Genomic DNA, 27,146 nt, shown 5'->3' with positions numbered 1-27,146 from the left:
TGATATAGGATCCCATTTCCCTATAAATATAGGGACTCTGAAACTCAGTTTAGTCTCATTGAAACAAAGATATCAAATATAAAACACTGGAGGGCTATAAAATCATACAATAAAGGAGTCTTTTTAATATTGTCAAATTTCCTGAGTTGGAGATATAACTGAATTCTGTGTGTTTTTGAGAAACAAAACATTATTATAAAGTTGTAGAAACTGACAAATACAAGCATCTTTACAGGGAAAAGATCACATCACTTCAAAGAAAGAATAAAGAATAACTACATCATTACAATTAGGCAAAGTAATCCGTCTGTTTCTTTCCCTTTCAAGTCTCTATGAAAAATGAGGGTAATGAAGCAGAAGTAAATGGGCAACATCTAAAACTTCACAACTTCCAAGGCTGAGAAAGCATAGTTTGACATGTGAAAAATAACTTTCATCTAGAAGCAAATAAAGAATTTTATACACTGAATGACTTTTAAACACCACTGTCCTTTGATAAAACAAAATGCTTTTCCTCCATATACTTTCTTGATCTGAGGACTACGTTTGGTACTTCGGGATAGAAATACACATTTTTACTTATATTTGGTAAAATAAGTACCATCTTTATTCTTTCTCATATAAAATTACTCCTTCTGGCCTCCAGGATGACCAGTCTTACAATTTCAAGATAATATATTCAAGGAGGTGCTAGGAATTAAAGAATTCATCTTCTGTAAGTCCGTATGTCTTCATAATATGTGTGCCTGACTCCCCCGCAAAACAAGTATAGACTGAAATGTTAAAAAGGAAGTGTATTCATTACTGCTTTATTTTCAGAAATCCCTCAGTTGTAAGTGAAATGTTGATCATAAATGTGTTTCCTTCTCTGCTCTCCTCTCTCTCTCTGACTCCCCAATACACAACATAAATTGCCCTTAGTACTACTGCAAGTAACCTCTACAACACCATAGAAGAATTTCCTTCTGCTTCTTCAAGACAACCTTTTTAATTTATTTCCTGAGAAGAGCATAGAACTTTCCTTTAGAGGTACTGAACATCTCCTATCTCTGCTCAGAAATGGTTGTCCTGGACCATGTTTCTCAAAGTGTGGTCTCGAGTCCCGGGATCTTGAGACCCTTGCAGGGAGTACATGACCTCCTCGAACACCCAGGCATGAAGCATAAACCCTTCACTGTAGGTTCAGGAAGGGGCTTTATTAGTACATTTTAAAATATTCAGAAGCATTTTGCAATCTGAGACGAGATCGAACTCTAAAAGGAATTCATCTGTTCTGGACAAGTTATTACTAAATAATATGAGTTAATTACATATCAAGGTGCAAATGAAATCTGCTCTAAGTCAATATCCGTGCCTTGTGAATAGTGAACAGGGATGTTTTACCTTTATCACACTGTGGTCATAAGTGTTAAAAGAAGAATATCATTTTGATTTTGGAAAGAAACATTTTAATACCCAGAAAAACAAACATTATGCCGTAGTCACTATTTGTTGACATTTGGACACTGTCATAATTGAAAAAATTCACAGAAGGGACACCAGAATGGAAGTAAATAGGCTGAATGAAAATAACAAATTGCTAGACTTCTGACACTGCATAATAGCTTCTGTAAACAAATGAACAATTTATCTCTTAGTATGAAAAAATTTCCAAATAATTGTACTACAAAGTAGTACAAAAAGTACTTCTAGCATTTTTTTTAAATCCACACTTATGTTTTCCTTCATCTCCCTAGGTAAATTCATTTATTCATCTGTTCCTATTACAGGAAGTCTTAATATCTCCTATGTATTAATGACTTCTAAATAAACATATTTAACTTCTTGATGCTAGTGAAAAAGTTCACATTCTTATGGACATCTGTCTTCATGGCCTAAAAGTCATACTCAGCTAATGAAGGAAATTTCCAATCTTTATTTCAAATGATGACATAACTTTTTTCAAAGTGTGAAAATCTTTGATGGCCTACTTTAAATTTTTAAAGTAAATAAATAAAATACATCACTTGTTAAGAGTATTTTTTTTATCTTAAGAGTCTTTAATACCAAGAGTTTTGCAAGTAGAATAAAGACTGATTAAAATAATATATTTTTACTCTTTGAATTGCTAAAGTAACATTATTTGTAATACCATTCTAAAGAGAGATTCACTAAATTCATAAACACTACTCGTGCTTAAATTTGGCTTACCTTGCCTTGTAAATGAATATTACTGCGGATTATATCTCGTACTTCATCCTCAGTGTCTTTCTGTCAAGAAATAAATGTTACCTAAAAGAAGTCTTACCATTAACGCATCAACTGTCACAGGTCAATAGAAATAACTCTAGCCTCTTCTGAAATAGTATATGTCTGCCCAAAGCTATTTATTTATAGGGTTTCAATACACGCCACAAATGTGGGGGGTTCCTTTTCAGATCATTTCTTTATACTGCTATGAACTGGAAACAAGATAATAACTTACTTCCACTCTACAATAGGTGCCTTACAACTCAATGAAACGGAATTTCCGGTTCACAAGAAGTGGGGGCAGAAATGTGTTCCCTTGGGATCAAATGGAAGTATGTCTCCATCATTCTGAACTCTCCAAAAGTAATTTTGGCACTTAATACTACCTCCCCGTGATCCAGTAACAACAAGGAAATACCCTGAGAATCAAATGCTAGAACCACCATCACCAGAATTGTGTCCGTGCAGCCCACGCTGACAATAATTTCCCCTCAATTTGCTTATCTCAGGGTATCCAAGTCTGGATATTCAGAGAGGGGCTTCAGTGTGGGAATGGGGGAAAAAGAATATGTCTTCCCATTTACATAAATATAAAATAATAATCCCACTGTGTATTTTTGAAAAATTGCATCTGGGTAGCCAAGAGAAAATACAGAGGCCATAAAGAAATCTTGATACTTGCAAAGGAGAAGAGCTGCTACTGATTTAAAAGTCAACATCTTATCCAACCATGATCAGCACAGTCCATGATGCTTCTCACATTGAAAAATTGTCCCTTCTGAAATTGAATATACTTCTCATAACAAATTTTATATAGGAGTTCATATGAAATCCATGTTTTTTTTCACTACCAGCAACTTGTTTGCATCTTTTCTATTGGGTTTTGGAATATTCCCTGGAGATGATTAACATAATTTAGAAATAAAAAACAGCCCCCCCCTCCCCAAAATGGGCAGTCTTTGTATCTGAGCATGAGAGCCTACACAGAAAAACTGCTTAATAAAACATCTAATGGAAATGAAATCTTGACACAGACCAGTGAGAAAAAGGAGTCTAAACATTTGATTCTGGAGGTCAAGTGAGCATTACCACCAGTATGAACAGGAAACTTACCATACTAAACCGGTTTTTGGCCAGAGCAATGAGCTCCTGGTCCCCAGGGGCACAGATGTTCAACCCAATGGGCAGTAATCGCTTCAGAGCTGCCACAATGAGAGAGGTCTGCATGGAGTACCGATCTCCTTTACGCTTCATTTTCTTCCTTTCCTGATCAGAGACAGCGGCCTGTGGGACAAAGCCAAGGGTTAAAGTCAATGACTGCTTTTCCCACACTCAGAACCGGGTACCTCAGGGTGCCTGGGTGGCTCAGTGGGTTAAGTGTCTGACTTCCACTCAGGTCATGATCTCATGGTTTGTGAGTTCGAGCCCTGTGTCAGGTCAGCTCAGAGCCTGGAGCCTGCTTTGGATTCTGTGTCTCCCTCTCTCTGCTCCTCTCCTGCTCATGCTCTGTCTCTCTCAAAACCAAAGAAACATTAAGAAAAAAAAAAAAAGAAGAAGAAGAAGAAGAACTAGGAACTTCTTCTAACCTGATAGTGGTTCTATCTTCCTTATTTTCTTTGGTCCCTATTTTTGAGACTACGTATCCTCTCTCTTTCTTAACATTTCTTGCTAATTTTAAGTCCTATTCTCATATTCCCAGGTCATTACAATTCACTGGTGTACTTTCTATATACTTTTAAAAGGAAAATGCAGACGGTGATTTTAGAGAAACAGATGGATACATAAAAAGTCCATAGTAATTTCTGATATTGTATGTTTTATAGTTTTCAATGCTTATAAAGAAAAATTTAAGAATATATGATTTACTTTTGCTTGACAGATGCTTGGTTTGAAACACACACACTCTCACACACATGCACACAGTGTATATAAAATTATTATAAAATATATTAGACTTTTATACAGTCTTCAAACTAGTCTCCCTAGGGCATTAGCCCCTCTCTAGTGGGAACAGATGTAATATACTAATTGATGTCACATAAATATCCAGGATTATCTCTGGATGGCCTGTTCACAGCTGAGGAGTGCCATGCTACTTCAGGGTTCTTTTGCGATTTTGCTAAATTTTATGTTCATGCCTTAGGGTCACTTTTAAATGCCAAATCTAATTTTCACTGGGTGGTGAGTATTATTCTTCCTATTAACAGGGCATATGCTAATGTCAAAACTAAAATAAATGTCCTATATCCACTGCTCTGTGCTCATTAAATTTCTTTGTAGCAATAAATACTGGAGATCTTTTTGCGATAATGACATATTGTAACAGTTTCAGCCTGAGAAAAAAACAGAAGAGAAATAAACATACAAATAATTTGTTTTCCCCATGCTGCTATCATAACATGTTGTTGAAAGAATTTTTTCACACTAGGTAGTAAAATAATTTGGTCATTATGAAGTAATCATACCTTATATATCATGTTAATAATAATATTATGTAACATATTTACTATGACATATATAGAGAGTATATGTTGACATATCAAACCTATAATATTTGAACCATAGCAATAAGAATTATATTCACTTTCCAAAGAAATGGACTTACTGCATGGATCTTGCTCTTGTCTGTACCAATTCATAAGAGATTATTTTCAGTAAATTTAGTAGAAAAAAACCAACGAATAATTATCTGTGCTATTAAATTGATTAACTCATAAAAATAATGGATCGGTGGTTTTAAATGAGCTTTTTGCTCATTTAAAAATGAAGGAAACGAAACCACAGTGATAAAAATAATTACCCAAATGAGGAATCAACATCTTAAAAATTAAACAAATTGACACAAATTATTATAACCATATTTCTATCCAATTCTGGTAATTTAGCTTCAGCAAAACAATATCATACAATGCATTAATGTCTAAAATTTTGTTGGTGTTACGGTTTTCTTGACTTTAACTTGTGAAGATTTTTAGTTTTATGGTTGTATAAGTACAAGGGACTTAGACTTACCTGGTTTGATACTTATAGATATTTAAATGACCCTATAATAAGACTAACTGAAATCAACACTAAGGGCAATTATAAGTTTCTCAATTTTGAGAAATACCACATAAATAAACTCCTACTTAGGCTCAAATAAGAATCTTGCATTGTATACCATAGGAAATCTATAAAGTGAAAAGAGAAATCAATACATCTTTGAGCAACTACAGGTGATACAGTCCACTTCCAGTATAAAGAAATGAAATCTACAATCAAACATGCCCATATACAACTGTATCAACTGTTCATGTACAACTGTAACAACTGCTCCTGTACAACAATATCAACTGGGTTTTTTGCTTGTTTTGTGCCAGTTTCGTCCCCAAATTACAGAGCTCCATTAGGGCAGAGGCCAAACTTGTTCTGCTCCTTTCCATCTATCCATCCATCCATTCATTATTTTAAAGGGTTTCCTTTTTAATGTTTTTAAATTTAGTTTTGAGAGAGAGAGGGAGAGAGAGACAGAGCGTGAGCAGAGGAGGGGCAAAGAGAGACAGACACACAGAATCTGAGGCAGGCTCCAGGCTCTCTGAGTTGTCAACACAGAGCCCGACACGGGGCCTGAACTAATTAACCACAAGATCATGACCTGAGCTGAAGTGAGCTGCTTAACTGAATGAGCCACCCAGGTGCCCCAAAAGAATTTTTTAAGGTTTATTTATTTATTTTGAGAGAAAGAGTGAATGCATGCAGGGGAGGGGCAGAGAGAGAGGAAGAGAGAGAATTCCAAGCAGACAGTCAGTGCAGAACCTGACGTGGGGTGCCATCTAATGACCCCGTGAGATCATGACCTGAGCAGAAATAGAGTCAGATGCTTAACCAAAGGAGCCACCAGGGTCCCGTCCGTGTATTTAGAATCAAGGACTCAGCCTTGCCCGTAGGAGCTGCTCAATAATTTGAGTAGAACTGCTAAAGCTACTGAATTTGCAGGATTTTTCATTTTCAGCCAATTCCTAACATTCAAATCAGAGGTGAATATGCAATAGCATGGCTGATTATGTGGGCATCATGAATCACTCTCTCTCTCACATATACACACACGTACACATGTGCGCGCGCACGCACGCACACACACACACACACTCACACACAGACACGCAAATAGAGCCCTAACAATTTCACCTCAAATAATCTAAAATATAATAGAGGATCAGGAAAAAAATTCTAATATTCCTCCCCAAAGGAAACAAAAATCATATATGTTTACTGATTTTTTTAAAAAAATATTTCACATATATTAGTTATAAACTTGAGTCCCATCATCAAAAAGACAAGAGATAACAAATGCTGGTGAGTATATGGAGAAAAAAGAACCCTTGCTCACTCTTGATGGGAATGTAAATTGGTATAGCCACTGCTGAAAACAGTATAGACTAGAGGTTCCTCAAAAGTTAAAAATAGAACCACAGGATGCAACAATTAAACTCCTGGGTAGTTAGCAAAAGGAAATGAAAACAGGGTCTCAAAGAGATGTCTGCACCTTCCTGTTCTTTGCAGCACTGGTCAAAATAGCCAAGGAATGGAGACAACCTGTGCATTCACGCAAGGATATATGGACACAATGGAGTGTTATTCAGCCATCAGAAGGAAAGAAATCCTGCCATTTGCAGCAACATGGATGAACCTTGAATACATTATGTTAAGGAAATAAGTTAGACAGAGAAAGACAAATACTGTCTGATACCACTTATAAGTGGAATCTGAAAAAGCCAAATTGATAAAAACAGAGAGGGGACTGGTGGTTACCAGGGGCTGGGAAGTGGGGACAACAGAGACATGATGATCAAAGCGGGCACACATCCAATTACAAGGTAAATATGTTCTGGGGATCTAACATACAGCAGAGTGATTGTAGGGAGCGATCCTGTGTTATCTACCTGACAGTTTCTAACAGAATAGATCTTAAGGGTCCTCACCACAGAAACAAATGGTAATTATGTGACATGATGTGGGTGTTAACCAGTGCAATGATAATCAGGTTGCAGTATGGGAGTTTATCAAGTCAGGGGGCACTTCGGCAGCTCAGTCAATTAAGCAACTGACTTCGGCTCCAGTTCACAAGTTCGTGCCTCACATCGGGCTCTGTGCTGACAGCTCAGAGTGTGGATCCTGCTTCAGATTCTGTGTCTCCCTCCCTCTCTGCCCCTCACCTCCTTGTGCTCTGTCTCCTCTCTAAAAAATAACTTTAGGGGCACCTGGGTGGCTCAGTCAGTTGAGTGTCCAACTTTGGCTCAGGTCATGATCTTGCAGTTTGTGAGTTCGAGCCCGCGTTGGGCTCTGTGCTGATAGCTCAAAACCTGGAGCCTGCTTCAGATTCTGTGTTTCTCCCTCTCTCCACCCCTCCCCTCCCATGATCATGCTCTGTCTCTCAATGATAAATAAACGTTAAAAATTTTTAAAAATAAGCTTAAAAAATTAAAAAAAAAGTGTATCAAGTCAATATGTTGCTGACTTGTTCACCTGACACTACACAGTTATATGCCAATTGTATTTTAGTTATATGCCAATTGTATTTTAACAAAGCTGGAAAAGATAGTGTGCCTAGCTTTAAACAACTAAGGCAAGGAGCTACATTTCAACAGGAACTGAAATCTTAAGAAAAAATAGGGTACAATTCTGTAACACTAACCGGCAAATCCCACTATTGCTTTTCCACATCAACAAACTAACAAAGTTTATAACAGACGGTTTCTGTATATGGGATTTTTGGTGTTTATTTTTATGTTTACTTATTTTGAGAGACAGATGGAGTTCAAGTGGGGGAGGAGGCAGAGAGAGAGAGAGGGGGAGAGAGAAAATCCCATGCAAGCTCAACTCCCGGTGCAGAGACTGACATGGGGCTTGAACTTTTGAACTGCAAGATCGTGACCTGAGCTGAAGTCAGACGCTTAACTGACCTGAGCTGAAGTCAGATGCTTAACTGACTGAGCCACCCAGGCGTCCCTGCATGTTTTTAAAACAAATTATGAAATTAAAAACTTCAGCAATGCTAGCCATATAGTGATGCAACATTGTATGTTTTGTACCAATGCAGCAGTGAGTTTTGAAAAACAATACTTAAAATAAGACACCTGCAAATGCCCATAAGGACCAAATGTTGAACTCCTTAAAGTCAAATTTTAATTTCATTTATCCATATTAATTAAGTAGCACCAAGTATCCATATTAATTAATTATGCACCAAGTACTGCACTGAGCTTCAGTGTCCCCATGTGAATAAAATATGTTCCCTGCCCTTGTAGAAGGTTCAGTCTAAAAGAAGTCACAGGGGCGGCCGCCCAAAGGGCTCAGGGCCCTGTGGTAACCGAGAGCTAACAGTGAGAGAAGGGGCAGGAGGAGATGGGCCTCACTGAAAGCGAGCACTCACCAACCTACATGTTCACAACTGGGTGAAGTGCACTAAGAGGCACTTGCTGCAGAGACAACACCACTGCCCACACTTCAGAGGAAGGCACAGCAGGGTTTCCATGTCCCACATGGGCGGCCCCCCCTCCTAAGAGCATTAAGGACAATTTCACATGTACTGGCCTCTCTCTGCCTTATGGGCTACATATGTCTTAATTCAAAATGAGGTTCTCAATCCCAGATTGCCATATTCCTAATTGGTCTGCTGACTTCAATCATCTACTTCCATATTTTATCTGTAGGTCTCTGATTTCTGTATTATCTTCTAGTTTTAGAAATGGTACTCTAGGGGCCCCTGGGTGGCTCGGTCGCTTAAATGTCCAATGCTTGATTGTGGCTCAGGTCATGATCTCATAGTCCATGGGTTCAAGGCCCACGTCAGGCTCTGTGCTGGTGGTGAAGTGCCTGCTTGGAATTCTCTCTCTCTCCCTCTTTCTCTGCCCCACTCACATGTACTCGCTCTCTCTCAAAATAAATAAAATAAGCTTAAAAAAAAAAAAGAAATGATACCTCATACAAATAGTAATCATTGCTGCCTAGATGCCTGCTTGAAGACTGATACATGACAATTTCTTGTTTGGTTTGTATTTGGATTTGAATCTCCTTTCAAAAGAGTTTCTTTCTCCTTCCAGATGCTGGGGGAGTGGATCTATAGGTCACTGTGATGTTTCAGGCAGACGGTTTGAGGCTTTGTCAGAGGAATCCCTGAAGCCTTCTGCGTCATTCTGTTCCCAGCACTGCATGGGGGAACACCTCTCAATCCATCTCAGCTTCCAAGGAAAGACCCACGGCTACCCTCCTGTTACCCATTCATGGCACTAGACCTGAACAGTATGGCTTTTGGGAAAGATGTTACTCATCCCTTGACAACATCCCACATTTGGGCCCTCCGTGCCATCGGGCGTTAGCAGAGCACCTCAGTGATATGATGAAAGTAGAATCATGATGCTACTTTGACCAATACAGTGACTCAAATCTGTCCAAATGCTGAAACACAAAGACATCATGATTCTTTTAAACCAGAAACAGTAGGGGCACCTGAGTGGCTCATTTGGTTATGCATCTGACTGTTGATTTCTGTTCAGGTCATGATCTCATAGTTTGTGAGACTGAGCCTCTCTTGGGTGAGCTGACAGCATGGAGCCTGCTTGGGATTTTCTCTCTCCTTCTCTCTCTGCCCCTTTCCTGCTCATGCACACACATGCTCGCTCACTTGCTCTCTCTCTCTCAAAATAAATAAATATACACTGAGACATAAAAACACAGAGGCGAAGCATGACTACTAATTTCTAAATACTCATCAATATCGCTGTTATTTGTTACATTATCTTGTCTCAGAATGACATCAGTCATATGGTAAAAACTGAGAGGTTTGAGAATATCTGGGGAGGCATTAAGAGGCTTCTATCCATTATTTTGCATTTTTTCGCTGCAAATAGGAGTAAATGTTACTCTTAGTCAATGTGTACAGATGCCCCGGTGTTGCTTACAGGATGCACACAGCACGTTGAGTGTATGCTTTGAGAATCACTGCACTACAGTGAGGAAGAAGGGGGAGAAGATGTCTCTGTAAGGATGTGCAAACTTCTGCTCTTAGGACTTTTCACTCATCTCCAGTTTCGAGACACACCAGAATCACCGCCATCCTCCCAAAGTGAACACGGACCCCTTTGGCCTTTGAAGGTATATAGCTGAGATTTTATAGATTTTGTAATATTGTTAACTGATTAAACACATATGACACACAAACAGCCTACCGTAGTTGGAGAGACAGTGTAGGCATGCAAAGCTTCAGTTACCCTTAGTTTTTAGCTCATGTGTGATCGTGTCAAATACATGGCATTTAAAACTCTAAAAAAGACCAGGAGCATTAAGTGATGCTATTTAACTGTCCCGGTGGTCACCAACAAAGCAGGTGACAGGCACGAGTCACTCCTGGGGTTCAGTGGAATGGGTGTCCCTCCCGATAAAACTCCATCCCATAATCTACAGGGTTGGTAAAGACTGACTCACACTATCTTGCATCTCTGGCCATGTGACAGCATACATTCTGTGTTACCCCCATGTAACATATTCATTTTCTTATTTATTCAAACAACAAAGGCATGGATTTTAAAGTGTTTGGAATGTTCCTCTCCTCTCCAACAGGAGTGACACAGAAAACAAAAATCTAGAGGCATTCCCCCCTTGTCCTATGTGACAATCTGGAATTCATCCATGTGGTTCTTAAACAATGCAGCTAAGTATTTTGATGTCTATGTATTTGGCGGACATAAGTGCACATATATTGATGTGCATTCTTTGATGAATAGATAGTATCAACTAATTATATGTATATTACACTGGCTAGTGTGTATATGTGTGTGTTTGCAGGTGGGTGAGTGAGTGTGTTAAACATATCTTTTTATTCTGAGACTTTGATATCTTGGGGTCTTGCCGATCCTTGATCACTCATCCCCAAGGCTGTTCATTTCCTACAGATAATAAACGACGTTCCTGCAAACATGCCTTTCATAGGTCGACCAACCAACCCAGGGTCCTATATCCCCCCAATCACCTCCTTCACCTGGGCCTAGATCTATCTGCCCTAATCGCCCCAGGGCTACACACTAAAGCTAGGGACACTCCTTACACCCAGAGACCATTGAAATTATTCAAACTAGCCAATCCGAAAGCTGCTTACCCTGCTTTGCCTGCCCAGTCCCACAAAAATGATAATCCAGGCTCGCGCCCACATTTTCCCCTTGTTCCCTCTGCCACACTCCCCGCCCCCATATGCCATACCTTCTGTTTCTAAGAAACAGTGAGTAAAAACTTCTTCCTTCATGAGTCATTTCTGTGTGTTTCTTAACATACCCACTCACATCCTAGGTTTCCTTAAAACTGGGTGTACGCATATGTGTTTAATCAGTTAACAATATTACAACATCTATAAAATCTCAGTTATATACCTTCAAAAGATCTAAAAAAAATGAGCAACTGGAAGTTACATGTAGACGTTTTCTAGAACAGTACAACAGATTATAGAAATACCTTTGACATCTTTGACTTGGTGTCGGTAATAAGGAAAGACATATTGTTGATTTCATTCTGTACCACGAAGTTCTGCTCCTCTCTTTTGAAATTCTGAGAAGTTGCAAAGAAAATTTCAGTTAAAACCACACAGATAAGAAACCCATGTAATCAAGAGGTTACACAGGGCCCAAAAGTCTCTACAAAGAGAAGCAGCAATTTGATACAGATTTAAGAAGAAAGGGAGCAAATATTTGTTATATATACAATGAGGGTGCTGGCTTGAGGCAACAATTCTGGGAAATAGATGTAAATATGTAATGCTTCAAAGGTGGGAAAAATGAGGTCCAGAATATTTTAAGTACCAAAGTCACACACCTACCAAGGGTTAGAATGAGTGTTCAAATCCCAATGTAGTTGGCGAAAAGCATAGACTGTTTCTTGGAAGAAACACAAGGCATGTACAACTATGATGCAACTTTCCATTCTGTCCAATATTTTATGTACTTTTTCAAATGCTATTAACATTATTTTATTCATGTTCAATTCAGAAGCATAAGAACACAGGCAAAGTCAGCTGTTTAAGGAGTGGTAGTAAAGAAAGCAAACGCAAGAGAAATTAACAATCTGTCTACATGCCTTCTTCCTCTTCTATTTTAAATTAAAAAAATTTTTAATGTTTATTTATTTTTGAGAGAGATAGCACATGAGCAAGAAAGGGTCAGAGAGGGAGGGAAACACAGACTCCGAAGCAGGCTCCAGGCTCTGAGCTGTCAGCAAAGAACCTGACACAGGGCTCAAACTCACGAACTGTGAGATCATGACTTCAGTCAAAGTTGGACGCTTAACTTACTGAGCCACCCAGGTGCCCCAGTTTCTTTCTTTTTTGGATGAGCAAAACCCAAATAAAATAATGTCCTAGTAAGCAATGTTAATAATTGGTTAACAATAATAATAATCAATTTGATAACTAATCAAAATACTGAAAAGATTTTGTGTGAAGGACAGGAAAAAGACTAAGCTTCAACTTTCCTTCAGCTTACATTAACCTTCTAATTTTACTATTCAAAATAATATGGTTGCTCATGAGTTTCATCTTTAAATCTAACACACACTAACAGATTTGTGTTTTAAATATACCCATGAGATTCAAAGGGCACCTTGGTGACTCAGTCACTGAGAATGAAGAACATCCGACTTCAGCTCAGGTTATGATCTCAAGGTTCACAAGTTCGAGCCCTGCATTGGGCTCTGTGCTGATGGTTCAGAGCCTGGAACCTGCTTCAGATTCTGTGTCTCCCTCTCTCTCTGCCCCTCCCCTACTTGTGCTCTGTCTCTCTCTCTCTCAAAAATAAATATTAAAAAATTTTTAATTAAAAAATATATGCATGAGATTCAAAAGTACATATTTAGATTTTTTCTTACTCTTGAAATTTTCATTAGACATTCATCTAAAAATCTACTGATGATGATAAATACTCGTCCAAATACTTGTTCCAAAATTTTCTCTTGCATATAAATTTAAAGAAGCCTTTTTGGTATTTTGGTGCTTGATGAAGTTGAAGAATCTCTGTTCTTCAAGGGAAAATATGCAGGTTTTAGTTTTCTTAAGTGATTCAGTCCTGGGCTCTGGATTTCAAACAGTCCTTCAAAAGCACCCTGAACCATAGAATGCACCCCTCAACATGAGTTACTTAGGATGAGAAATCATTTGCTTTTATCTAGAGGAACATAAAGACCTAAAAGAATTTCAGGCATCACAGAAAATGAAAGTCAATGTGAAAATACAAATGCATATGTTAAAAAGGCCATTTTTCATATATTATTTTAATTTGCTTATATTTTTTAATGATGTTTTTATATACATTTCGATATCAAGTTTGAGAGAGTCCTCAGAGGTAGGCAACACATATTGTGCATTATCCGAGACATTAAGCCGGAAAATTTTATTTTTTAAAAAATATGACATTTCCAAAATAACAGGATCTGTAGAACAATCTGATAAAATAAACAAGGAAGTCACCTCAAATAATGAAACGGAGATTGAGATTTTTTACGTTCTTGGACTCTCACATTCACAAAGTGCCACACAATCATAACTGATACAAAAATTCTAAGATGTTGAAATAATCTGGGGCAATGATAAATGTTCACTTAACACATTTTCTGTGAGTTATTAAAAATAATTATAGAATGCTTTTTGAGTTCTTATTAGTAAAACCTTTTTCAGACTTAAGTACATATAGTTCTACTTGCAGCATACAAAATAGTGAAGATACACTGAAGATGTACGTTATGAATTCTATTAACAGGATTCTAAGCAGGGGCTGTATTTTACTCTAACATGTACGTGAAACTAAACTCCTGTAGAAACAAGAGTGTGTGCAACAAACTTAAAGAAGTAGTATCTTTAATAAGTCAACAAGTGACTGTGATTGAATGACACAAGTCCATCTCAGCATTTCTCAGACTAGGCATCATGCGTGCTCCTGGGGGGCTCAGTTCAATGCCTACAGGAAGGAAGCCTAGAGAAAATGCCACATCCCTGTGTCCATGTTAGCCTAAGATTTAGGGGCAAACAGAAAAAAGGTGTTTATAGAGTGCAACTAAAAACCCCCAGTGATTTTTTAAAAATATAAATTACCAAACTCAAATGAAGGTTTATAGTACTTCAAACTACTGAGGGAAATGTGTCCTCTACCCACAGAGGTGAAGTGTGGCAAACCTGAGAAACACAGTCACAAGTATTTACTAAATGGACTGGAAAATAGGTTGAAATCTTGAAAGTCCTTCACATAAACCAAACAGGAATCAGTATTTTTCTACTTACGTGGGATTTGGACCAGTAAATAAACACTTCAGCCACCATGCGGAAAAGGTCCTCTGCTTCAGGGTTAGGTTCTTTCAGCCACTTTGCCCTGGATCACATAATAAATAAAGCGGTTTCTCAGTTACACCTTTGAGTTGATTGTCCTTTTTTTTTTTTTTAATCACCCACTCAGGGGTGCCTGGGGACTTAGTCTCTTAAGTGTCCGACTCTTGATTTTGGCTCAGGCAATGATCTCATGATTCATGAGACTGAGCCACACAATGGGCTGAGCTGGGATTCTCTCTCTTCCTCTCTATCCCCCTCCCTTGCTCATACTTCTGTCTGTCTCTCTCCCTCGCTTTCTCGCTTTCGCTCTCACAAGAAATAAACTTAAAAAAAAAATCACCCAGTTAATGTTAAATTTGAAACCAAGTAAACTAAGGGTGAGTGTGCTCCCACAGAGCTCCTAAATGGCCAGAGTACATTCGTTTTACACTTAAAACATTTTAAATATTATAACTGTCAAACTGCTAACTTTTACTTACAGAAGGTAGACTACTCCAGCATGTGGTCTCCCACTGTAATCTTGAGATGCCTGGTGAAAATCACCTTGTCTATAAGCATTTGGTCATGTCACAGTCACTTACAAGCTCATCGCCAAGCGAATGCAGCCATTCCATCAGGACATATGAGCCCGGAAAGGTCACGACTAAATCAGGGAACTAATCACTTGTGAACACTGTACCTGTTATAGTCCACAAATCTAATCAAGAGCGGGTAGAAGGCATAGAGATCTCTGGCCAGAGTGGTGAACTCGTCGAGAATGAGAAGTTCTGCCTCGGACATATCCCCCCTGGCCTCAGCTTTCAGATGGTCCTCCTCCGACACCACCATTGCTGCCTTTTTCTTGAGTTTCTCCATTAATGGCAAGAAATGAGTTTTCAGGAGCTGAGGTTTCACTTTATTTATAATGGGCTGCGAAAATACTGTTTGAAGACAGACATTAATATTCTGCTCTGCATCAACAGTCATTAAAAAGAAGACAGACTATAATTACAATTGTAGCAGGATTTCGCCCTGCCCATGCCCCCTCCCCCCAGCACATGGCTTCTTTCAAGATTCAGCCCATGCCTCACTCATTTTTCTAGTCCTAAACCTAATTACACAGTTGCTGTTCAAAAATGATTACTGAATTGAATTCGATGTGCTTTCTTGTTGTTGTTGTTGTTTTTTTTAAGCAGCAGCTAATTTGGAACAGAAAAAAAAAAAAACCCAAAAAACAAAACCATGTTCATTCACTTTGTAAATTAATTATTTTCACAAAAAAAAAAAATCCCCAAATGGAAAAGGTTCTTCTGGCTCTTTCTTTACAAGGATTATGCACCACTGAATAATTACGGGATGACATACAGCTGTCCCTTGTTGGCTTCCACATCCTTGTCCTACGGGGAGACTCAGAATGCACAGGACATTTATTTATTTCTAAATTCAATTCTGTAAACACCCATCTGTTCATTCTAGGAGTTGCTTCGCATTGTCCAAGGTGAACAGTGCAATGACAGACAAACAAATGTAAATTCTTGACTTCACATTTTGATTACCCTCCCCCTCACTCCTGATAAGATGAATCACTAAAAGGGGGTTGTTTCAAATTCCAGTTTTATGCCCGTCTCTGTCTACAGAACCATTAGTCTTACTGCTGCATATACAGATTAGTCTTACAGAGACTGTCCAATCAGGAAAATGTTTACTTACTTAAAAAGTTGTACCAATATGACAAGTCACCTAATGCCTGATTCAACTACATTTTTTTAAACAGCATGATAAAAATAATATTTTTAAGATTTTTTTCAGCACAAAAGAAAATATTAATGAAGCCTAAGACAGGAAAATTCTAGTCTTCTGTACTTATTTTTATTTTAAAAACTTTATTTACTTAGGTAATCTCTACATCCAACATGGGGCTCGAACTCATGACCCCACGAGGATCAAGAGCCAAATGCTTTACTGACCAAGCCAGACAGGCATCCCTAGTCTTCTGTTGTTTCATGGACTTTTGGAAATGAAACAAATTCAAGGGGTGCATTCCTTTCCAATTCTTACCTGCCAGCCTCTTCATCCAGGCTCCCTCATCAATTCCCAGGTTATTATATATGATCTTCAGTATATTCCCCAAGAGTGTGTTCATGTGCTCTGAGCTCAGGGCTGTACAGCACATTTCGGCCCTCTCGGGATTACTTTCAGGTCCGTGCTCCCACCAACGAGACATGTAGCTGCAAAGCATGGGCAGTATGACTTCCATGACATGTGGCATCTGCGTGTAGCGAATCCCGGACTCGGCTAATTCCACGATTTCTTCCATGAGTTTCTCCAAAGATGGTATGTTCGGGCAAACATCCTCCACATTAGTTGGCAAATTGAGAGCTAGAGAAACACACGTAGAAATGAACCATGTTCAGGGAAAGAACGGGATGACAATGGCGGCCAGATTTCCACTGGTTATAGTAGCCACAGCAACCAGGTCACCCTGGGCTTTGGAACTCCGTGAGACCAGGCGTGCCTTCCGCTGGCTCCCCCTCTCTTGACCCAAGGCAGCTATTTCCAATCTTCTCTCCTTTGTCTGTCTTATCACTGCTTCTCAGTCCTTTAAGATCAGAACATGACTATTTCTACTTCAGAGCAAAACAGAATATCAGAAGTCTCTGCCTACAGGCCTTCCATGTGGTCCATCCTTCAGTGCCTGTTACCTCAGAGCAAGGAGCTCTCAGGTCCTTCTTCAGGGCTCGGCCTGTGTTCTCAATGCCCCACCACAGGGAACACGCTTAGGACTTAGCTTGAGCCGTATTATACTCCATACAGAGTATAATATAGAAGTATGTATTTATGTAATATAGAATATAAATAATATATAATTATACTCTGTAGTATCTCCTCCCCAGCAACCTGCCACTAGGCTTCAAATCTCCCCTGGATTGTTTAACTTTCCATAAATGAAGGCCTCTGCTTCCTACCACCTAACTGATGGCCCCTTTTCACAAACCTTTACCTTGCTACCTGTTACAGTGGCCTTTCCCATCACTGACCAGATTCCCTTTTCCTTAATCTCAATGCATTCAAGTCTTTCCGGATTCTCTCCTGAACTTTGTCAGGCTCCTTTACTAGCTATTTTCTCTGTGATAAACTTAAAAAAATTTTTTAATGTTTATTTAATTTTGAGAGATAGAGAGAGACAGAGCAAGAGCAGGGGAAGGGCACAGAGAGAGGGAGACACAGAATCCGAAGCAGGCTCCAGGCTCCTAACTGTCAGCACAGAGCCTGACACCAGGCTTGAACTCAGAAACTGTGAGATTATGACCTGAGCCGAAGTTGGATGCTCAAATGACTGAGCCACCAGGCACCCCAGTCTCCTTGACTAACTTTTAAGTGTTGGGTTTTTTTTTTGGGGGGGGGGGCATTTACCTTTAATTATCTTCTCTTTTTCAGCTTCTCTGTGACCTAGGTAATTCTGGCCATCCCTATGTGCTTCTGGTATGAGCTAATAACTCTCAAAGCCATATTTCTTAAAACTTTCATGTAATACTGAATGTCTCCAAAGCATTTAACAGATCTCAATTTAACTTGACCTTTCCTCTCCCACCTACCTCCTGAGCGTGTCTTGGTGATGACCACATTATCCAGTCCATCTCCCAGACTAGAAACTGGGAAGAAATTCCAGGCCGTGATGTTCCTTTGTTTCCCACACAACAGGGACCCTTCCTCTAGGGTCTCTTGCAACCTCTGCACTGGACCCTCCATCCAAGGGGCCCTCCTCCACCCCATCTCTCCTGAATCATCACGACCACTGTCTAATTTGGTGACTCATACCCATTCATCTTCACCATTTAGAAGTCATGATGGACTTCTAAAATGCTGATCTACTCATGTTACATCTCTTTTTAAAGCCAATAAAAGGAGGATCTCTTGGTTAAGCATCCGATCTCAGCCCAGGTCATGATCTCAGGGCTCATGAGATCAAGCCCCACGTCAGGTTACGTACACACTGTCAGTACGGAGCCTGCTTGGGATTCTCCCTCTGCCTCTCTTTGCGCCCCTGACCCCACATGCTTGCACTCCTCCCCTACCCCACTCAAAATAAATAAATAAGCTTAAAAAATAAGCCAATAAAATGATCTTATTTGCAGTCCTCGCTCCTTACCTGACACAGAAAGCCTACTTTACCTGGTTTTCCATCCTTTCCTCACCTCTTACTTTTTACTCTGCTGAAAGCTATCTCCACCTCAGATGACCTGAAGTTTCTCCGAATGTACCAGAGTTTCAATGCTCTTAATTTCAAGATTCCTCTTTTCTTTTTTTAAATTTCTAAAATGTTTGTTTATTTTTGAGAGTGAGAGTGAGACAGAGAGCGAGAGAGAGAGAGAGAGAGAGAGAGAGAGAGCACGCGAGCGAGCGCACAGGGGAGGGGCAGAGAGAGAGGGGGACACAGAATCTGAAACAGGCTCCAGGCTCCGAGGTGTCAGCACAGAGCCCAATGTGAGGCTCGAACCCACAATTCATGACATCATGACCTGAGCCAAAGTTGGATGCTCTGAGCCACCCAGGAACCCTTCAAGATTCCTCTTGAACCAACTTAGTGAAGTCTTTCTGGTGTCCTCAGTGAACACTGCATTTTTGTGTCCTTAGTCTTCTTTATTCTGAATTCTATCACGTATATCTATCAGTCTCTCCCTTAGGACAACTAACCCTCCCCCAGAGAAAGAATCCAGTCTAGTACTTCCTTGTGTCAAATCACCCCCATTTCCCTCAGTGTACATCACAAACAATTATTTGTGGACTGGCTAAAACCTGAAAGGAAGGGGATCATTCAATTCAATTCCTTTACTTTGTTATGTAAACGATGTGTTACAGTAACAAAAGCAGGTAAATTATTCCCTTATCTGTAATGAATAACAAATCTGCTTCACTCTGGATTCATGGCAAAAGGATTAATCAACCAAAAATCCTAAATAAGACAATTTAGTAAGGCGGGTTTACACAGAAGACTAATAGCTCAAAGTCAACCATGTTTTACTATTTACAAATACATTGTGGAAATTATGCAGAGCAATATTGCTAAATCACATTCAACATATTTTGCCTTAGCTTCCTCTGTTATAGGAAATCAGAATTATAAAATAGACAAATTAAATAATAATGATTTAAGTTTTTAAAAGATTCCTTACTTGATAAAAGGCATTATAAAATCGGTATAACCAGCAGGGCCCCTAAAAACATGAGTTACACAGAGAAATAATCTCATTAACAGAGAGGGATGCACTTGTGAACATCAAATAGCTTTTGCTTAAGTTCTGAGACCTCTTTAGGGTTACTGGAAAGCAAATGAAATGCAGTACAGTGTATCAGAAGAAATCAAACAAAAAAGTAATATATGAGAGGACACCTACATAATATTCAAGTCTTGAGAACTCTGTTTTGATTGCTTTAAATGGCTGACTAGAGAAATAACTAGTTTCTGCTATATTAACTATTTGTCATCCAACTTATTTCAAATCCTAATAAATAATTCAAAAAGGTTCTCACAGACCAATCCTTGAAAGCATCAGCAATGGTCCTAAAAGCTTTTCAACTGGGACAGTGGAAAATGAGCCCATCTACCCAGAAAATATGGATTTTCCCAAGTGAAAGGTGACGTGGGGTATAACTATTTATAGATACCTAGTATGCATACAGACATACATACAAATCTTAAGAATACACATGCTGAGATCAGATTCAAATTTGAGTCATTGATTAATTGTGTCTCAGATTTATAAGTTTTTTAAATGATATAAATTGGACTAAACTAAACTAAATAGAAAAGATCACATGGAATTAATCTGTCCCAAGAAGACAGACATATCTGGTGAACAACAACAAAAATAAAATCTGAAGTGCACAAATTCATAAATATAATGAATAAGAACACTGTATACTCACTGACTCCTTACGAGAGACAACTGAATCAGAACTCAGATTGACCTGTTTTCTTATATTTCTACCAATTATTTTGTTTTATTTTTAAGAGTGTTAATCTGTCTGTGACTCATTAAGTTAGAAGAAATTAAACTACTTTTCTTGCAGAGATACTAGGGGGATAGTATAAAACATCCCAGAGAATTCCAAATCGTAACATTTGAAAATAGCACTGGAGATAATAAATTGAAATGGCACGTGAAAAAAAAGCACTGTAGGAAAATATAGCCAATGCCATTACATTTCAGGGTCATATCTAACTACTGAACGTGCTTCTGTGTTACCTGCTCGTTCTCGTGAGGACTTGGTATTGTAGATAGAATAGATGTTATGCTTGTTGAGATGAGTTTCCAAGAATGCAACAGGAAAGGCACCAGCAAAAGCAGCAAGACATTCTCCTAACGCAGAGCGCTGCCTGAAAGTGGAAAATGTTTGTTTTTTAGGTCTTCCAAGTGAATGAAGAAGTTACACTAAAAGCGACAAGTTTAAAACTTACATTAGAGGGATAATAATAGCGGTGCTAATAAAAGTAACCCCCAAATCTAATTTCTATATTTCAAAACATCACTGCTTTCAATGGCAAAGTCCGCACCATTTAAAAACAGTTAAATTATCTGTTAGTTAAAAAGAAGTTCAGGAGCTCAGTAGGTTGACCATCTGACTTCGGCTCAGGTCATGATCTCACAGTTCGTCAGTTCGAACCCCGCGTAGGACTCTGTGCTGACAGCTCAAAGCCTGGATCCTGCTTCAGACTCTGTGTCTCCTCTCTCTGCCCCTCTCCTGTTTGTGCATGCATGTGCATGCACTCTCAAAAATAAATGAAAAATTTTACAAGATTTAAAAAAATAAACAAAACATTAAAAAAAGAGAAGTTAATACATTACAGACCCAAATAACAAGAAAAACCCTGTCAAATCCCCCCAAGAGTTTGGAGATTTCTTTTGCTTTGCTTCCTTTCTTTACATCTTCTTTTTTTAAACACAGTGATCTACAGAGGAAGAGTTTCTGCTAGGTGAATGAATGCATTGATAAACATTTAAAAAAATAAAGTAGTGATAGCAATACACTAATAAAATTTTCTGAAAATTTACTATGTGTAATTACTTCAAGGTAGCTATGAAATATTAAGACATAATATAGACCAAAAGCTATTAAAAACACTGAAAATTGATGTGTCATTCTTAAAAGAAGGAAGAGGTTTAAGGAATCTTCTGGGATCAGTTGATTCAGGGCAGCTATGGCTCAAGGCTACTCCTGAAACGGACATAAATACTTTCTCTCCCTCAGTTATCTACATAATCCAAGGATTCACTAGCACATTGTTGATTAAAATAGAACAATATGACAGTTATTTCAGCAATAGTATGACCTCCTGAAGTTATTTTATATAAATATTTTATTTTAAAAGTCCACAAAAGTCCACAAAAGCTTATACAATTCTCTTAGGTAGCTTTAAATTTATTAATGGAAAAATGATTAGGTAAAAGTAACAATACCTAATAGTCTAATATCTTAATTAAAAATGACTAGATATTTATTCAGCTAGGAGAAAATATCTCTTCAAAGAATGACACTGAATAACAGAATTTAATTCAAACACTGAGTAACATTTTGTTACTATAAATAATTTAGGATATTGAGAAAATCCAAAGGGCACAGGCTTTGATTCAGATAGACCTGAGTCCCAAACTTATTCCTAATACTTGTATCAGTACAGGAAAATTACTCACTCTTCCCATGTTTATTTTCCTTACTTAAAAACAGGAATGCAGAATTGCAAAATTTCTGACACATAATAGTTGTTCAATAAAAGTTTGAAAATGAGAATATACCTATTCTAGAATTTAACAGCCTAAAGTGTTTCACATATGACCCCAAAGTAATGCATTCTCTTCCATCTGACTGGACAAGTCCTTTTATTTCATTAATAATTCATGTGAATTATTTAATAGTTTAAAATTTTGATTCAATTAGTAATTCTCAGACCAACTGTGATTATTTGCATTTTTGGAAACAGCAGGTTTTTTATATGATGCTTATTAATATACCTACATTTTTCTTAGTACAGTGACACTCCTTCATCTTTTTCCAAGATATCTTTTACTCATCTTTCAATTGTTATTTTTAAATTCTCCCCAAATGACTTTATAATTCCAAGAAAAATAAGAAAAATACGTCTTTCTTTAGACCCTAACAAGAGGATCCCAAGGTTTATCAAGGAAAACCAGAGGTAGGAAGAGTAACAATGAGAACACTGCTAAGGGTGTGAGAGAATCTGGATTACCAGATACTAAATGTACCAAACACTAACAATTTAGGCTATGTGGTACTGATCTAATCACTTAAAAAGTCAAATAGCAGTACAAAACAGAGATTCTAGAAATATAACCTAGTAAATATATTACCTCAATATAGGATGAAGATCTTATTTTAAATCAGTAGATTAAAAAGAAATATTTAATAAATCGTTCCTTGGGGAGGAGGTTGGGGGATGGGTGAAATACATAAAGGAGATCAAGAGGAACAAACGTCTAGATATAAAATAAATCACAGAGATTAAAAGTGCAGCATAGAGAATACAGTCAATAATATCGCAATAATGTCATGTCCTGACAGATGGTAACTATGCTTAGGGTGGTGGTGAAAGCAGTGTAATTTAGGGAACTGTTCAATCACTAAGCTGTGTACCTGAAACTAATGTAACATTTGTATGCCAACTACATTTCACTTAAAGATAAATGCTTTCCACATGGTGGATGGTTTTAAAAATTTAATTTGAATATCATGTAACACTAAAGAGAAACATGAAATTCAGACTCATTTCTAGTAAATTCCTTTCTTACTCCAGAAATAATTGTTTCCGATATTCCCTACTTTCCTCGAACTTCTTACATTTCTTTTTAATTGTTTTTAATGTTTATTTATTTATTTTTGAGAGAAAGGGAGAGAGACAGAGCATGAGCAATGGAGGGGCAGAGAGAGGGAGACACAGAACTGGAAGCAGGCTCCAGGCTGTCAGCACAGAACCCCGCTGCGAGGCTCGAACTCAGGAACTGAGATCATGACCTGAGCTGAAGTCAAAGGCTTAACCGAATGAGCCACCCAGGCGCCTCAAACTTCTTACATTTCCTTTCTCAGCTCTCCCTCAGCTGAGGCATACTTCATTGAGAAAAATAAAGCCATGAGACACAGACCTATTTATACCTGACTTATCTACTACTAGCTTTCCAATGAAGGGAGGAAAGTTCTGAGCTTCAAAAATCATGTTCTAAAACATAAATTTCAGAACACCCCATGTCATTCTCTTAACTGTGTGCTTGTTCACACACAATAAGCTGCCAATATTGCACTCTTCACTTTACTTGTTTTGGTTTTTGTTTCCCCATTAGGTATAAGCTCTTTGAGAGTAGGGATCATTCTTGCTTACTGTTGTATCACAGAACCCAGGGTTAAATAAATTTTTTTTTAAATATTTTTTATTTATTTCTAGGAGAGAGAGAGAGAGAGACACCGTGAGCAAGGGAGGGTCAGAGAGAGAGGGAGTCACAGACTGAAACAGGCTCCAGGCTCTGAGCCGGCAGTCAGCACAGAGCCCGACGCGGGGCTCGAACCCACGAACCGCGAGATCATGACCTAAGTGAAAGTCGGACGCTTAACCGACTAAGCCACCCAGGCGCCCCAGGGTTAAATAAATTTTTATTGAATGAGTAAAGGATTATAAATGTAAACAACTAAGAGAATGAAAAACCTAAGACGTTTATTTATTTTGAGAGGGAGAGAGAGAGAAAGCACAAGCGGGAAAGGGGCTGAGGGAGACATAGAATCTGAAGGAGGCTCCAGGCTCCGAGATGTCAGCACAGAGCCCGACGTGGGGCTCGAACTCACAGACTGAGATCATGACCTGAGCTGAAGTTGACGCTCAACCAACAGAGCCACCCAGGTGTCCCAGAGAGCAAATACTTTAACTTCTAGCTGTTATGAGTATAGCATAACTTTTCTAAAAATATTAAACTAAGAGGAATAAACCACATGAAATAACTGACAGACTATATAAAAAAAGTCCCTAGGTCACAAGACATTATCTTTACATAGTTCTATATATAAACACTATAAAGTTATAAAAATGCTAAAAGTCACAAAGATGGAAAAAAAACAGACAAGAGGTTAATAGCTGCTATAAATAAAATGGTTTTAATCAATAAAATCTATTATTAATCAGTAAAATAACACATTAATAGAAAAATGGACAACAGCTATGAAAGGCAATTCATAAAATAAAGAAAAGTGGCAAAGTAAACACAAAACAATGGCTAGGAAGTGGGCATTAAGGAAGTGCATTTGAAAATAAAAATGGGATCCCATTTTTAACTATATTTTTAAATAGTAAAAGAATAATAATCAGAAATGAGGAAAATGTGAGGAAATAAGGATTTTCTTATAAAACTTGACAGTGTCAACTGAATCAGTTTTCTGAAAAGATCATGAGATGTGTATCATAATCCTTTAATATATGCCTATTCTTTAACCTACACTTTTAAACTCTGAGACTATAACTAAAATAAATAACAATAAATATATGCAGAAAACTATGAACACAGGTTTAGCATTACTCATGAAAATGAATAAAACACCCTACAATTCAAAACTAAAGCTAACATTTCACTAAATTATAAAGCTTCCTCAGTATGAAATATTTTGAAGCCATTAAAATCATATGAAAAGAGATTAATTGAAAATGCAGGTGGGGCGCCTAGGTGGCTCCGTCCGGGAAGCGTCTGGCTCTTGACTTCGGCTCAGGTTAGGATCTCATCGTCCGTAACTTGGAGCTCCACTTCAGTATCTGTGCTGGCATCACATAGCCTGCTCAGGATTCTCTCTCTCCCTGTCTCTCTACCCCTCCCCTGCTTGTGTGTTGTTTCTCTCTCTCAAAATAAATAAATAAACTTAACAAAATTTAAAGAAATATATTTAAAGAAAATACAGATGAAAAATATGAGTGAAGTCAATTATCCTTTTTTACATGGATTAATTGTTCTAACTCTATGTAGTTGCCACCCTATTTTAATTATTGATGCTTTATTTTTTATTATTTTAAAAAATAAATGAGAGAGAGAGAGAGACAGCATGAGCAGGGAGGAGCAGAGGGAGAGGTAGAGAGAATACCACATAGGCTCTGCCTTGTCAGCTCAATCTCATAAGTGGTGAGAGCATAACCAAGAGTCAGACGTTTCAATGACTAAGCCAACAGGCACCCCTAATTATGATGCTTTATAAGTTTTAACATTTGGTAAGCCGATGAGTGAGTACCCTTCCATTACTGTTTCCTTTCTCAAAATTATATTGGCTAGTCTCGGGAGCTATTCTTTCAAATAAATTCTCAAATTAATTTGTCAAATTTCAAAAAAAATTCTTATTGTTCATTTATCTTATTTATTTATTTATTTATTGATTTATTTTAATGTTTATTTTTGAGAGAGACAGAGCATGAGGTGAGGAAGGGCAAAGAGAGAAGGAGACACAGAATCTGAAGCAGGCTCCAGGCTCCGAGGTGTCAGCACAGAGCCCGATGCAGGACTCAAACCCACAAGCTGTGAGATCATGACCTGAGCCGAAGTCGGACACTCAACTGACTGAGCCACTAACCCTATTGTTCATTTATCTTTGAGAGAGAGAGAGAAAGAGAGACAGACTGCAGGCGGGGGAGGGTCAGAGGGAGAGGGAGACACAGAATCCAAAGGAGGCTCCAGGCTCTGAGCTGTCAGCACAGAGCCCGACGTGGGGCTTGAACCCACAAACCGTGAGATCATGACCTGAGCCAAAGTCAGACGCTTAACCGACTGAGCCTCCTATGTGCCCCCACAAAACAGATCTACTTGAAATTGTACTATAACAGATTAACTGGGGGGGAGAATTTACAACTTTTCAATATTATTCCATTAGAAAACCCTTTCAGTGATTTATTTCATCAGTCTTCTCTCCAAATGTTTAGTCTACCCTTTTAAAAACCTGTCCTCTTTTTCTTTTCTTTTTCACAGAATTCTTTTATTAAAGTTGTCAGTGACCTCTTATTTTAAATTCAGTGGGGACACAGCTTGACCTGTCCACATCATCTGAAGATCTCTTCATCTTGAATGTGAGAACATGAAAAATAAAGATGGTTTTAATGACGGCCTATATTCATGCTTATTTTGCTTTTCAGATATATATGAGAAACTCTTCTAGCAGATTCCTTCTTAAGACTCATAAATGCTCTGTTTAATCTTTATGTTGAATATGGTCTTTACCATTATTGCTTTATCTCTTTTTTTTAACATAACTTAATGGACTTTTATTATATCAATTCAAATTTAGCTTAAAGATTGTTCAATTACTCCCAAGGGATTCAATACTCTAATCTCATTGTTTAGTTTGTAACTAAGGAAAAAATGATAAAGCAAAGACTTGCAATAAATGGTTGAACACTTGAAATAGATATTGATGGAAAGTTAATTTTAAAATCTTACCTTTCCACATAAATACTTTTGCTGGTTCCCAAAGCATATAAGCTAGTCAGAATTCTATAACATGACACCTGTACATCTTCCACTGAGGAAAAACAAAAACAGAACAAAAACACTTATTATTTATACATTATCTT

The 27,146-nt window shown here is 38.1% G+C and overlaps 1 protein-coding gene across 1 annotated transcript in view; it reads right to left on the bottom strand.

Annotated features, from left to right (window-relative positions):
• RYR2 (ryanodine receptor 2) overlaps positions 1 to 27,146 on the bottom strand; it is a 468,566-nt gene that overhangs the window by 104,260 nt on the left and 337,160 nt on the right. Inside the window, exons 64-71 of the mRNA XM_039254352.1 lie at positions 27,013 to 27,094; positions 20,794 to 20,924; positions 16,604 to 16,924; positions 15,246 to 15,486; positions 14,522 to 14,609; positions 11,713 to 11,805; positions 3,343 to 3,513; positions 2,191 to 2,250 (exon numbers count right to left, since the gene is read on the bottom strand). Coding sequence (XP_039110283.1) covers positions 2,191 to 2,250; positions 3,343 to 3,513; positions 11,713 to 11,805; positions 14,522 to 14,609; positions 15,246 to 15,486; positions 16,604 to 16,924; positions 20,794 to 20,924; positions 27,013 to 27,094 — 1,187 coding nt within the window. The remainder of the gene's footprint in view (positions 1 to 2,190; positions 2,251 to 3,342; positions 3,514 to 11,712; positions 11,806 to 14,521; positions 14,610 to 15,245; positions 15,487 to 16,603; positions 16,925 to 20,793; positions 20,925 to 27,012; positions 27,095 to 27,146) is intronic.

Source organism: Hyaena hyaena, unplaced genomic scaffold (genome assembly GCF_003009895.1).
Source record: "Hyaena hyaena isolate Hyena2069 unplaced genomic scaffold, ASM300989v1 scaffold_485, whole genome shotgun sequence".
Lineage (NCBI taxonomy): Eukaryota > Metazoa > Chordata > Mammalia > Carnivora > Hyaenidae > Hyaena > Hyaena hyaena.
This window is presented reverse-complemented; position numbering and strand designations above follow the sequence as displayed.